Source organism: Natrix helvetica, assembly GCF_964273705.1.
Source record: "Natrix helvetica genome assembly, chromosome: 12".
NCBI lineage: Eukaryota > Metazoa > Chordata > Lepidosauria > Squamata > Natricidae > Natrix > Natrix helvetica.
Genome location: NC_138556.1, coordinates 2,157,807 through 2,173,374, shown reverse-complemented (window position 1 = coordinate 2,173,374; position 15,568 = coordinate 2,157,807). Strand labels below are relative to the sequence as shown.

At 40.4% G+C, this 15,568-nt stretch overlaps 1 protein-coding gene across 1 annotated transcript in view; it reads right to left on the bottom strand.

The window, feature by feature from the left end:
- Window positions 1-15,568, bottom strand: part of ITGA11 (integrin subunit alpha 11) — a 120,828-nt gene that overhangs the window by 70,570 nt on the left and 34,690 nt on the right. Inside the window, exons 3-4 of the mRNA XM_081965201.1 lie at window positions 1,540-1,649; window positions 709-800 (exon numbers count right to left, since the gene is read on the bottom strand). Of these exons, the coding sequence (XP_081821327.1) occupies window positions 709-800; window positions 1,540-1,649 (202 nt within the window). The remainder of the gene's footprint in view (window positions 1-708; window positions 801-1,539; window positions 1,650-15,568) is intronic.

The window sequence follows — 15,568 nt, the reverse complement described above, 5'->3', positions numbered from 1 at the left end:
CGACCTCGGAAGGATGGAAGGCTGAGTCAACCTTGAGCCAATGAGACTTGAACTGCCAGCAGCTGGCAGTCAGCAGAAGTAGCTTGCAATACTGCATTCTAACCACTGCGCCACCACAGCCACCAAATAAGCCTGATCTACCTGTCAAGGGGATAGTATAAATTATCAAGGGAAATAACTTGAAGCAGAACATTTTAGCAACTTGGGCAGTCATACAGAAAAAGAATTGGGTATGGCTGCTCTAGTGTAAAGAAGAACCAGGGGTGCCCTGATAGCAGTGTTCCAATATTTGAGGGGCTGCCACAAAAAAGAGGGAGGTTGACCTCTTCTCCAAAGCACCTGAAGGCAGGACAAAAAACAATGGATGGAAACTAACCAAGGAGAGAAGCAACCTAGAACTAAGGAGTCATTTCCCAACAGTGGGAACAATTAACCACTGGGGCTGCTTGCCTCCAGAAGTTATGGGTCCACTTGTCTGAAATGGTGTTGGGTCGTGCGCGAGCAAGAAGTTGGACTAGAAGATCTTCAAGATCCCTTATAAATCTTTTATTCTGTTAATTTTCGAATTTGCATGAAACCCAGAAACTGCAGTCTGAGGCAGCTATCTTATTCTGCCTAATAGGAGACTGAACAGTGGGCTCCAGGTCAGAAACCCCTGACAATAATCCCAGCAAAAACATTGTAAATTATTCACAAATAATTTCTTACCAAAAAGCTGTTGTCTTTGGGGTTGGTAGTTAAGCTGAGACCCAGCCGCATGTTATCCTTTCGTTCCGACACATTGGAAAGAGTTACTCTTCCTTGGGAAAAAAGTGTCAGAGTCAAGACATGCTGTGGGAAAATGTCACAGCCCTTGAAGATAGAGCCTGGTGTCTCCTCATCACCATTATCATCATTGTCTTTTCTCCTTGACAACTGTAACATTTTCTTCCCGTTGACCTTACATCTGGTTGACTAGGCACCATCTGTTCCATAAACTCTTGGGCGTACAGATCCAGTCTCAACTAAAATACTGGGAATCGTATTTCAGTGATACATGGAGGGTTCATATTAACCTGTCCTGGGTTAAACCCAGGCTCTTCAGATGGATACATTTCTCCTTCTGGCTTACAAGTTCTGCTCACCTCTTTAACTAAAACAGGGATAGTCAACCTTTTTATACCTACCGCCCACTTTTGTATCTCTGTTAGTAGTAAAATTTTCTAATCGCCCACCGGTTCCACAGTAATGGTGATTCATAAAGTAGGGAAGTAACTTTACTTTATAAAATTTATAAAGCAGAGTTACAGCAAACCCCTACCGCCCACCATGAAAGCTGGAACGCCCACTAGTGGGCGGTAGGGACCAGGTTGACTACCACTGAACTAAAATGTTGGTGTGGTGAACATACTTCACTATGTTCAGCTCACCAACTTTTAATCACGGATAATAGACAACATCTACCTTGAGGTGACTTGAGTTTTGCATGTAAATATAAACCTTCCTTTCAGAGCAATACCCAGAGACAATAAGATCAGCCCTTCCATTCCATAGCTTTACCTAGATTGAGCTTGGAACATGTGCTGTTGGTCTTGCCGTTCACTGAACACTTATAGACATCTCCCGTTTTCTGGGGGCCATTGACCTCATATGGAGCTCCTACCACTAGCCTGGAAAAGAAAACAAGATCTGTAAATTTCTGGTCTTTGAGGAACATTAATTCAGAATAACAACTGAGAAATTCTGTCTCCACCAAATGCTTAGAAATGGTTTGTTTGTTCTGTCCATTCAAGGAGGCTGTTCTTTGCTCCAGTGAGATGTTTCTTGATCAAATCATTATTTGTCTTCTTAGCCTCCAGCAAAGTAAGCAGTATAGGAAAGTGGTGTGCTATGTCTCACTATTTGGGGATGGGAAACATAAAAAAGGGTTGTTTCAGCCTGAATGCAGACTTTACATAGTTTTAAAAGGAAAGGAAAAACATCCCTATCCCTTCCCAGAGAACTAGGGAAAGAAAACTCTCAGCTGTACCTACATGACCATGACTTTTTTCTTCTTCCTTGCAACCTCCCTGTGGCCTGGGTTCCAAAGAAAAGGTTAACCTCTCCATCCAGCTACCGAAAGATTGCCTATTCTTGTGCTAGAACAAAATAGAAACAGGCTACTACATCTTGTCCCCTTCTTGACCTGGATCTGGATGCTGATACAGACCCTGTTGTCCTCGCCAGGATCTTCTGGTCTGATTGAGGCTGCTGGTTGGGAAATAATTGCCAGCAGAGATGCAGAGGAGATGGCTTCTCGGCACTCAAGCATGTTCAATGAATATGCTGATCTGACTTTAGCAGCTCCCCAAAACAGTCAGGCACCAGAAAGAAATCTAAACATAGCCTCATTCCTTTTGGAGCAAAAATATTTTTCAAATCATCCAAATCAAATGCTGGCATGAATCAGAATTCTGAGTTCATGCTGGCCCATTTTAACGGAAGAAGAATTGCAGTAGAAAGTAAATGACAGCATTTTGGTGCTATTTTTGAAAGTTAAATTTGTCCTCTGCCCCCCTTCTACATGACCATTAGTTTTGCCCTATCCCTAAGCTTTCAGGGGCTGTCAGCAGTAACACCAAGAGCCCAGAATCGAAACCTGAAGTTTTGTGAATGGGGGAAACCACCTAGCCTGATGTACAGAAGACTGCAGCTAATTCCTCTGGAGGAGGTAGAAATACTGATTTGTCTGGAAGAGCCCCATAAATGCATACATAAAGATTTCTGACTCAGGATACTATTCTCTGCATTTAATCAGATATTATCAGGGCTGTCTCAGCTTGGGCACTTAGGAAAGAAAGACCCTCAACTCCATATGTAGTGAAAGGTACAAGTGGTTACAGCATAAGCAAGCCAGATCTGAATATTCCCCCGTAAACCTATTGATTTTTCCCTTCTCCCGTGCCCCCCCCTTGGTCATTTGGTTACTGTCCAATGGTATTCAAAGTAGGTGTTTTGGCAACAGTTCTAACATTTGGCACCTCTTTGGTGGGCATTTGCACTCCGTTCTCATGCTTGTGCCCTTGGATCGTTCAAGCGTTGGTTCTTGTCTCGGGATGGCACCTCTGATTCCTATCATCCCCACTCCCTATATTCCCTTGCTTCCTCCTCCCTGGCTTTTATGGCAGGATGACATCAAAGCCTTATATTTCACTAAACTTTCTGCCCTATAGGTTTCTTAGTATTTAAAGTGCCAGAAGACCTTTTTTGAAATTAACATTGTCCCTCTTCTAGAAAACTTTAACACAAGTCAACTTTAATGTTATTCTTATTTTCCTCCCACAACATTATTGGTTTGGTTTTGCAAAGAGTGAATCCAAATGTTTTAATAGTTCAGTTGCCATGCCTCCTAAAAACTTCTTGGAACAGTAAGTACCATTGAGACATCTGAAGCAACTCATTTTGGTATTTACCATTAAAATATTTGGGAAAATATTTCTGCAGCTGCCAGGTTTCCATGCAATTCAGTGGCCACAGATGATTAACAATTTAAAATGTAAGCTACTTGGGACAAAAGAATCCCCACTCCCTAAGGGGAAAAATATACTCCAGGATTCTGTCACATTTCTTATCTTCACTGACATGACTTTTTGTTTCCTTTACCTTTTCAGAAATGACTCTTAGATGAGGGGATGAGCTCATCCACTTTACGGATGACACCAAGCTGAGGGGAATTACGAACACTTTGGAAGATAGAATCAAGAAGGATCTTGGCAGACTTGAGCACTGGGTTCTATCCAACAAGATGCAATTCAGTGGTGAGAAAAGTGAGATCCTGCACAGAGGCAGGAAAAATCAAATGTGCAGGCACAGAAAAGGCACCTAGTTCAACATTAGTGTCTGTGAGAGAGACAGAGGTGTCCTGGTGGATCACTGCTTAAGTATGAGCCAGTTAATGAAGAGAAGACTCAGGGAACACATGATGGCAGTCTTCCAGGACTTGAGGTGCAGTCACAAGAAAGAGAGGCACCAAAGACAGGAAGCAATGGGACTTTTAGTCCTATGATTATGTGACCATGTAAGGAAGAAGACCTCCTAGGGTGACTTTTGGTTGCCACTAACTGAAGAGATGTATTTGATCTCAGTTCACTAGCATCAATACTGCATTCTCTAAAAATTACATGGTTTATGAACATAAGAAATGTCTTGCTGGATCAGGTTGTTGATCCATCAGAAAAGGAATGTCAGGGAAAGTCAAAAAGTTAAGATGGAAACTACAACATTGTGATTGAAATCTGGGGAGGGAGGTTATTTAATAAAAATGGGAAAGCAGCAGATTATTCAGTAGCAGGAAGTCAATAGCCTTGAAAAAAACTCCAGAAGTAAACGCCAATTGACCTAATGAATCAGTACAACTACTTAGTCTTTAACTGGTTGTTCTCTACAGGTAAAAGAGAGTCTATATAAGTTGCAAGTGGAAGGAATATTTTTCAAGAAGAAATATGTGCATGTTTATAACCATGCCTAGCTATTCTTTATGAACAATATGAAAACTAGTTAAATGAATATGTATATTGGAAAACTATATATGTATTGTTTTTATGCAAGGCCCTTTTCTTACCTTACTATTTTATGTTATAAAAATGTATCCTGTTAATTATCTCCAGGTTGTTGGTTGTTTTACTTGGGGCTGAATTGGGACAAATGTGATTCTTGGGCTGATATTTTATTATCACAGTTTTATGCACTACTGAGGGATGGAAAAATAATTGGATATCATGAGACTATGACAGCCCAAATGACTGAAACTCTAGAGCAGAGGTGGGGAACTATGGCCTCTTTATGACTTGTGGACTTCAATTCCCAGAATTCCTCAGCCAGCAGGGCTTAGGAATTCTGGGAGTTAAAATCCACAAGTCATAAAAGGGCCATAGTTCCCCATTCCTGCTCTAGAAGTACAACCAACATTTTGTTAAGCCCTCTAGCCAGAAACTATCTTGAGATTTAAGCTAACTATGGAAAATATTGGCTGATTGTTATATCAACAATATATTATTGAGAGCTGAATGCAACAAAATTTAATTTTAATGTATGCTGATTAGTAAAGATTATACAGTAAAGATTATACATTGGCCAGGGCCCCACATCCCTTTAAAATCTGAATGTATTTATTGTATCTTCCAGTTAGCAATACACTTGAAGGTAATAATTTTCCTCCAACAGGCAATCACTATCAAAATGAGACCCTTGCCAGCATGAGAAATGGAAAATGAAACACTGCAGAATGGCATTGCATTTATGCCCAAAATTGCACGGGTTATAAGCACGTTAGGAAGTAAAAAGATATATGTCTTTACTTGGAAGAAAAAAACGTTGTGATGAAATGGCCTGGAAGCAAGAAGCCGCAGGTTCCTCCCTTGCTCATTTGACCCAATCCCCTTCTCTAGTAGGAGTTGGAAGAGGAGAATGAGAATGAGTGTAACTCCCCTTTCATTTGTGCAACTTAGAGTTACTAGAGAAAATGTAGAATACAAAAGTAATACTATATAAAACCAATCAAGGATATGAAATGATGCAGCAAAATCTTAAAAACCGAAGAATTCCAATTAAATGTTAATACTTTATCTAGAGGAACAGCTGGAATTGAAGACCTAATAGTCCTTCATGCTGAAATAGCCCTTCATTATTGATGCATACATACACATGTGCACACTCACACAAATACTAATAAAAATACATAAACAGAGACAAAAGGCGACATTCTTTAGAGGGGTGTTGTAAGGAGAAAGCCAGAGTAGAGTATCATGTTTTGCTGTATTTGCAGGAAGTACATTAGGGATAGATCATCTTCACTTCATTCCCTTAAAAGTTCTAAGCTTTAAAAATACAAGGGAAGTGCAGAAAACTTTAACTCTTTAGTTCCATCTTGTATGTCATTAGGATTTTTGGCAGATCTACCTTAACTAGACATCCTTACCAGTAGGATGCATGAATTAGTAGTTTACTTATTTCATTCCAACTAGCCATACAAATACCATTTAAAAACCTGTAGAAAACACTATAAGTACAATATTACTGATGGGACAATATACCAGTACTGGGCAATTCACACTCTAATGATCACCCCAACCCTAGTGCCCATCTCAAGGAGTCTAGAACAGGTGCTCCCAACCCTTGAAATGCAGACCACCACTGGGCTGCAGCATGTTCAAAACTCGGCATACATGAAGCGCCATTTGGGCGCATGCAGGGCGTGCATGCCCACCACTCGCACATGCACATACTCCTGCCACTCACCTGCCCCCAGTGCCAGGCTGGGCTGTCAAGGTGGAAAGATTGGGGATCACTGGTCTAGAACAACACCCCATGGCTGGTTCATCACTGCTGACTTGCCCTGGCCAACTCACCCCGGTGGATTAATTGTGGCATAACTCACCATGACCAACTTGCTGTGGGATAACTCAATGAGAGATATTTTAATTTTTATCATTCACGTTTCATTTTGTCCCTCCTTTAGCATCCTTTCTTTAATGATTCTATTCCACCACTTGTTCAATATAAGTGTAACTCTTGCATTTCTCAATTGACATCGTTCCTTTTATTATGAAGAAATGGTGAAATAGAATCATTAAAGAAAGGATGCTATGGGACAAAATGAACTGTGAATGACAAAAATTAAAATAGTTGAAGAACAGTGGCAGATAGCAGTATAGTTACCTATAGTATAGTTGAGTTATCCTGCACTGAATTCAGAGGTGGCATTCTACTGGTTTGGCTCGGTTTGCCCAAACCGGTAGCAGAAATAACCGCCCACCCATGCCCAGCTCTATGGCATCCCATTTAGCCCCCTTTTTCACCAAAAGCACATGCACGGAAGGCTGTGTGCATGCATGGAGGTGGGGCTCACATTTGTGAACCAGTAGGGAAGGTAAGTGTATACCACCCCTGACTGAATTGTCCCCAGGTGACTTGTCCTATGGTGAGTTGGCTAAGGTGAGCCCACCACAGTGAATTGTCTTATTTCAGTCTCCAAGATTATTATTTTTAAAACAAGTAAAATGGAGAATGCATCGTCTTGTCATCACAGCTCTCCTCCCCACACCAACCCTTTCCTTTTCTCTAAAGTTTTTTTTTCCATTGTCCATTGTCCAGGGCTTCTGCTCCAATTGGAACTTTCAAAATATTTGAATCCAGAGCCAGGCTTGTTTACTTGGGAATAATGGAGTTTAAGGGAGGTTGTATCCAGGCAAATATCACAGGACTGCATCTCTGTACACTGGTTGCTGGCTATTAGCAAAAAAGTAGTTTATTTGACTGGGAAGTGTCATGGAGGATATTTTGGAGGTTTATAATAGCTTTTTTGAAAAAGAACCTTCTCTGTCTTGCAGCCACTGATAAATTCAGAACATCTTGTCTAAGATCCCTGAACACCTAGAAAACCAGACCAATGTTAATAGGAAAATGTCTCAGCTGCCTCTTAGGTTCTAAGGAAAAAAAATCCTCCAAATAAAACACAGGGATCTGCTGAGGGGTGGTGGTGGAGAGTCAAGATGTAGCCATATCCATGTGATCAAAGCTGTTCTTTTTTTAGTGCATAATAAGGATTTGATCATTTGACTGCAGCCATCATCTGGCTTTTTTGACCCCTCCCTCATGGACCCGGCTGAAGTAGAGTTGTTTGACAGCTGAACCAATGACATAATACACATAAATGATAGAAGGCAGACTTTTGTCCTTGTCTCTCTTCTGACCAATGTGTTATTTACACAATAACCTTCCCTCAAAATCCTCAGCATAGAGGGAGAAATGAGGGTGAGCAGGACTGATATGGTCTAAGAGAGTCTGCCCCATGGGCTATTAGATTCCACCTGAGACCAAATGCTTCCACACAATAGATAGCATATTCGTCTACCTCTTGATGCTGTTTTCTCAGGGGGTTTTTTCTTTTCTCTTTCGTGACTGATCTTATGGATAACTGTGGCTTTTGAGAAGAGAAGGAAGGAAAGAAAGAAAGAAAGAAAGAAAGAAAGAAAGAAAGAAAGAGAAGGAAGGAAAGAAAGAAAGAAAGAGAAGGAAGGAAGGAAGGAAAGAAAGAAAGAAAGAAAGAAGAAAGAAAGAAAGAAAGAAAGAAAGAAAGAAAGAAAGAAAGAAAGAAAGAAAGAAAGAAAGAAAGGAAGGAAGGGCACTGAACATGCAAGAGTGAAGGAACTATGGATTGAACCAAAGCATAACATCCGGAATTTTTAAGAAGTTGGTTGTATATATTACAGTAATAAGTGCAGCTTTGTAGTATGAAAAATATGGCTAGTCTATTCCATACCTAAAATGTCTTGTGGTCTCCTTATAAAGAGAACAAATCAGGTCCTATACTGTTGTATGTAATACTTTCTCCACTATTTCTCATACATGGAAGAATGTAAAAAAGACAGCAATTCTTCACAAAAAGCATAATTAGCTTGTGAAACTCATTGCCCCATTTTATGAGGACTATTGTACCACAATATAGTTTAAGTTCAAAAATGAGTTTTTAATTGTCTCAAATGTTACAAGTGGAAATTCTCTGCTGGCCTCTCAGCTGGCAAGGGAATTTTCTACTGACAAAATTAAGCCTGGAAATACGTTTATTTTTTCATATGGAAATGCTTTAGGATGACTAGACCTGCCTACCCCCCATCACAGTAGCTTTGTTCCAAAAAGAGCCGACTGTATGTTAGTGTTAAATGTATAACTGCTTTCAGCTTCCTTGTATTTGTGCTCGGAATGTCTAGCAAAAGTTGATCTTAAGCCAGCCATACTTCCCACCCCCACTGGAACATAGTGCATTCAGTATCTAGCCGGCCAAGATGGATGGGGATAAATGACTAATTACTTTTACAGATCAACACTGTGCAATTATTGCTGTAAATCTTCAAAGCAGATCTGATGCTGCCTCCCCTGAGGCCATTTCTTCCTTTCTTTCATGTTACTGTACAGTAGGACTGAGAACGTCATGTCTGCTCCTAGAAGTGTTATTACCTCAAGGACATGAAGGTCGGCTGCCAACTTCTCTGGCTCACATGGTCAATGAGAGTGGCAGGCATGGAAGCATGAGGCTTCTGGGTCCTGGCTGGGTCAGGCCCTCCTCAGAGTTCTGCTCTTCAACAAATTCAAATTGTATTGTGAATAAAGGGAACAAATGAATACGTAAAAACACTTAGCAAAAAGAGTCTTAAAAGTAATCCTTGCCAGCTTAACTTTGCATCTTCCTATGAGTTCCACCCAAAGGAGCAGCGGGGTCACAAATGGCTACCATCTAACACAACAGTAGAAACCAACCATTTGGAGAGGAACTGAGGCCAGAAGACCCTGCTTTCTTTCTTTCTTTCTTTCTTTCTTTCTTTCTTTCTTTCTTTCTTTCTTTCCTTCCTTCCTTCCTTCCTTCCTTCCTTCCTTCCTTCTTTTTTTCTTTCTTTTTTGCTATGGCACCAAGACCCGTGAATGCAGGGCTCTGGCCAGAATGAGAGAATTTAACATTACAAGGTTACTGTACAGATTATTATTATGATGATGATGATTCATTGTAATGATTCCCCCGATGAGAGGTGGTATTCAGCTGGTTCTCTCCAGTTCAGGCAAACCGGTAGCGGCAGCTGTGGGAGGCTCTGCCCACCCACCCCAATGTAATGCGCAACCTTCTGCACATCTGCAGAAGGTGGTGTGCGTGCACAGACACAGCATGTGTGAGTGAAACATATGTGTGCTCACATTTGCAAACCGGTAGGGAAGGCAAGTTAATCCCACTGCTGCCCCCGAAACTTCCTCAGATACCCCTCTAGATGTCATATGGAGGAGGATGAACCAGTTCCTGGCACATCAAGAGCTGAGTTGATTGATGGCTCCAAGCAGCTGTCTGTGAGCAAATTGGCTGGAGGATTTATTTTGACTGAGAAACTTTCAAGTGCCTTGTGGACTCTTTGGCCATTGCTCTGCGGACTAGTGTTGGTATGCTTGTGGCTGGACTTAATTCTGGGTTTTTGATGAAGGAAATTTCTGGGGAACTTTAATAAACTCACTAAACCATAGTTATGTTTGTGTATGAGTGAGTGGGATGCACAGGCTGATGGGTCATATATGCATATATTTCTCAACTGAAATAGTGGATATGCATATCAATATTGGGGAAATAGGGCATTCTGTTGCCTACTCCAAATTATATTGAGTTCCTGACTTTCCTCCTGCTTATCTCTCCATCGCTCAGTGAAATACATCCGCTTCTTTGGTGGCAGACTAGAATGGGTGGCTCCTATCCAGGAGCTGAATGGAACAGCTGCCAGATGTGCTTAGGGGTGCAGCTTGAGAGATGCCCAAGCTGGTTTGGTAGTCTCTTTGCTGGATTCTATGGGAGCCATTTAGATGAAAGATGTGCCACCCTTCACCTTCAAGACAAGTATCCTAACTGTCTTACAATGCATTGCTGTGGGGCCCAGGTTGGATTGTTCACCGGATGGCTGGAGACAGAGAAGAGGTGAGCTGTTGCTGAGAAAGGGGTAGATCTGGTTCATTCCTATGTTTTTGCATCTTGCTCTTATTTTCATAGGTGGATCTTCTTGAGCTGTCTTGGGGAGAAAACTGAGAAAAGGATTCCAGAATGGTTTTCTTTAAATAATAGGAGACCCTAGAACCCCCTGACCAGATGCATAATGTGACAGAAGGAGAACAGAACAGAAGTTATTATTAAATAATAACTGAATCTATCTAGTGGTTATTTTTGAGATCAGAGGCTCATTTCTACTATTTAACTGTTCAGTGAACTGTCATCATATAAATTGGGAAACCTAAGCAGGCTTGTGAGGGATCTAAGCTAGTGGCTCATAACATCTTTTTAAATGAAGCATAAATAAATCAGATGGTATGTAAATTTTCAGATTCAGAAATTTTGGAATATTTTCATAATTAAGCAAAATTTGAAATGTTGAGATTTTCCGTTTTCGAGAACTGTTAAATTCACTCTGAAAAATAAATACTCTTAACACACTAAAATAACTGTGTGCTTATTTTAGACAAAAAAAGAGCCAAGTTCAGTAAATTAGAAAGAACAAGCTTCAATGCCAATCTGGAAAGATAATGAAGAAAGAGGATGACCTAATGTGTTGGCTGTATTTTAGAGCATGAAAATGACTTTTCCCCTTCTCTCTTGGAATCTCTCTGAATTCTTTGTTTTCATACTTTCCACTACCACCATTATACTTGGAAGCCTTTCCCCCAAATGGGTAACATTTGGCTGCTTCCCCTGAACTTCAAAATGAAGAAAGCAGTTCTGTTGAAAAACTTTAAATAGCACAGAGAGAGAGAGAGAGAGAGAGAGAGAGAGAGAGAGAGAAAGAAAGAAGAAATGAAGAGAGGAAGGAAGGAAGGAGGAGTAGATAAATATAGACTACTTAACTTTTCCTCTGCTATAAAGCAAAGGAGCTAATGTTGACATGGAAAAATATGTTGAAAAATTAAGTCAAGAATTGTTTGAAAGGGGAAGGTATGTCTTTATGGCTCAGTTAATATTGTTTTCATCTGGTTTCTTGGCCTCAAAAAAGTTACAGCAGTATTAAATTGTTGCCTCATCAATGCTTCCTATCCTGCCAGAAGTCCAGTCCCAGCAAATGTTGTTGTCCTTATTTACTGAGTACAGGGCACATTAAGGAGAGTGGTTGGTGGAAATTCCCTATTTTAATTCTCCACTTTCCACCAAAACAACACCAGATACCAGGTAAACATCCATCAATCATGCTCCTTAATAGTGTCTGGGTCTGTGGAGGAAGTGAATTTTGATGAATGAAGACAAATATCTGAAAATGTGATCTGGCTTTGCAAAAATGTTTACACATGTGCATTTGGCTATCAGAGAGAAGATGAAGAAGACGACGACGATGACAATGCAATTTGATATAGTAGTTTACTTCTAGTCCTGTTTTAGGCACAAAGCCAGCTAGAAGACTTTGGGCTAGTTTCTCTCTCTCAGTCGTAGGAAGAAAGCAAAGGAAAACCACTTCAGAAAAATCTTGCCAAGAAAACTGCAGGGATTCGTCTAGGCAGTTGCCAAGAATCAATAATGACTCATAGGAATCTCTCTGTCTCTCTCTCTCTCTCACTCATTCACACACACGCACACACGCATCATAGACACAGAGGCTTCTTTAAAAATGACTCTTATCTAGCTTAATTTTGTATTAAGTTGGACTTAAAGTTATATAAAGAAAACATCTACATAAATGAAAAGACTTTGCATATTCTAAACATGTTCAGGAAAAGAAGGTATGGGGACAAATTGATAGAATCATAGAACCATAGGGCTGGAAGGGACCATGGGTCTTCTAGTCTATTCCAGACAAATAACTGTCCAGTCTTTTGAAACGTCATTGATGGAGCATCCACAACTCTGGGAAGCAAGTTGTTCCATGGATTGTTCTCACTGTCAGGAGATTTCTCCTTAGTCCCAGGCTGGATCTCTCTTAAAGAGCTTCCACCCATTGCTTCTTATCCTGTCCTCTAGTTCTTTGGAAAATAAGTCAATCCCCTCTTCTCTGTAACAGCTGCTCAAATACTGGAGGATTGCTCTCATGTCACCCCTAATCCTCTTTGTTAGGTCATCATTCCCTTAACCATTCATTGTACGACTTAGCCTCCAGATCACTTGTTTGTTGCTCTTCTCTGCACATTTTCTAGGTCTCAGAATCTTTCTTGTATCATGGTGACCACAATTGGACCCAGGATTTCAAGTGGCCTCACTGGTGCAGAATAAAGCAGTACTATCATTTCTCATAATCTTAATGTTATCCCTTTGTGGATGCAGCCCAGGACTGTATTGATTTTTTGGGCAGCTGCTGCACACTGGTGGCTCATATGTGGTGATCTACTAGAACACCAAGATCCTTGCCACAGTTATTACTGTTGAGCCAGATACCATCTACTCTATACCTGTGCATTTGGTTTTTCTTTCTTGCCTTAATTTCTCACCATTGAACTCCATCTTGCTGTCTAGGACCCAATGCTCAAATCTGTCAAGAGCCTACTGAATCTTGAGTCTGTTCTCTAAGGGGTAGAAAGAATCTAGTAAGGGCTGCTTGATCTATGCAGCACATCTATCAACTTTCTGAGGGAGCTACATAATGTGCAGATTTGTTGAATTGTAGCATAGTCTGATATGTGCGCCAATTGCGCCCCCTTCTGGACCGTGATGCCCTACGCACAGTCACTCATGCACTGGTGACGTCTCGCCTGGACTACTGTAACGCTCTCTACATGGGGCTTCCCTTGGGACGCGCCCGAAGACTGCAGCTAGTCCAGAACGCAGCCGCGCGGGTAGTCATGGGGAGTACTAGGTACTCCCACGTAACACCTCTCCTGCGCGAGCTGCACTGGCTGCCTGTGGTCTTTCGGGTGCGTTTCAAGGTTCTGATCACCATCTTTAAAGCGCTCCATGGCATAGGGCCTAGTTACCTGCGGGATCGCATCCTCCCACATACATCCCTGCGGCCAATCCGCTCTCACAGGGAGGGCCTTCTCCTGGTGCCGTCCACGAGGCAATGCCAACGGGCGACACCGAGGAGTAGGGCCTTCTCTGTGATGGGCCCAACCCTCTGGAATGACCTCCCCCCTGATATTAGAACCATTACTGACCTCCGCTCCTTCCGACAGAAACTGAAGACACACCTGTTCCGACTGGCTGGTTTGGCATAATTTTAACGTCTACCTCCTGGCATACACATTCTTACTGGTTTTTAGAGGGATAGTGTTTTAAATTTAACCTGATATTTTAAACTTTTGTATTGATTTATTTATTAGCTGTACAGTTTGAGCATATTTTATCCTCCTCTTATACATGTATTTATATAGTTATTTCTATGTTTTAATCTGTTGTATTTTAATACGGACTGTACACCGCCCCGAGTCCCTTTCGGGAGAGGGGGCGGTATATAAACGCTAATAATAAATAAATAAATAAAATAAATAAATGTTATATAACTGGGCCTGTTTCATTATTTTATGATTCATGTGATTATGCAAAGCCAGAAAATAAGAGGGAATACTAATAGCCAAGTAACCTTGTTGAGGACACCTTGTATATGGTGACCCCCAAAGCCTACGAAAAGCTTTGGATAGAAAATAAGATGTAATATTTAAACCTTCCACATGAGGGGAAACCCTGTATAATCTACAAAGATGCCCAATTTGAAAATACAAGTGCTGGGAAGATCATTCAAACATACACAAAAAAGACGTCAATCTTTTCTGAGAAAAGAATGCATAAGTGGCAAATGTCAAAGTCATCTCACTCTGCTGAAGAACATTAAATCTCCAAAGTAGGAGACTCAACGCTTGGTGCTATAATGAAGATGCATTTCCTACTTTCCTTCCAGCTTGCAGACTCACCAAAGTAAGGTGCTCTTTGTATCAGATATACAAAAGATATCTGGGAGAGTTATGACACCTTAAAAAAGTACCCAGGGTAGGGGAGAGACTCAAAGATGCATTCAAAATGCTAAGCAAATTCATCTTTAAATATTTAATGACATGCCGCAGTTTGTAAAAGCTGTGCTTACTTCAATTTTTTGAAGCACCGAACAGGATTTTGAGACTTTCACTGAGCATTTAGAGTGCTTTTTCTTTCCCAGTATCTTTTGCTGGAATTCTGGAATATTTGCAGTTGGTGATTCAGGATTTATCTAGTTTCTCCCTTAACAAAAATTTGGGGTTTTCATTGTCAAACCAGTTTAAGCCCATGTGCCATCCCCTTAAACTCTCTTCAATTCTAATTTTGCAATTTTGTCTGTCTGTCACTGCTTCTAACTGACAAGACACTGACATATTTTTCCAAATTGCCCTATTTTGTGCCCTCATTGCTTTATCTGTCCAATCCATAGTTGAAATTTAAAACAATCTAGATAACCCGTGACCTAGTGGGTCATCATTCCAGAGATATTTCTTCATCAGATGCCTTCCACAATGAAACAGCTTCTAATGTTGCAGAAAAATTCTTAAAAATTCAGGGAGACATTCTGAAATGTATCTCCTTTGTAAGCGTTGAACTGTACAGAACAGGCAAACTTCAGCAGCTAACCACAAAAATTGTTTTATGAAATTTTGTATTTTGTCATAAAATGATTTCAATAATTTTTCTGTCATTAAATGTTTTATAAAATGTTCTGGATTTCAGTTCCAAGAGAGTCATGGCTCCAGATTTTGGACACATTCTGTAAGTTTGTCCATTTGAGGTTTCTTGGTTAAAAATATTTTGTCCTATGACACACTGTTTCACCCAGTTAAAGACACAAGATTTTTAGTAATATATAGAATTTGGTGATTGCTACTGATATTTTTACTAGTTACTATAATAATGATTGCTACTGATATTTTTACTAGTTACTATAATAATAATAAAACACATCATATGTTATTTTTAAACTTTTATCAAACATTGCATGTCTATGTGTTTTATTGCTGAGATTTCTGGCCCATAGGTTATAATAAAAGTTTGATTTTTTTTAGTTTTCTTTCCCCCCCAGTACACATGCTTTTTGCCAATTTCAAATTTAGCAGAGTCAGCTGAATATGGGCACCATAGACAACATTGAATTAT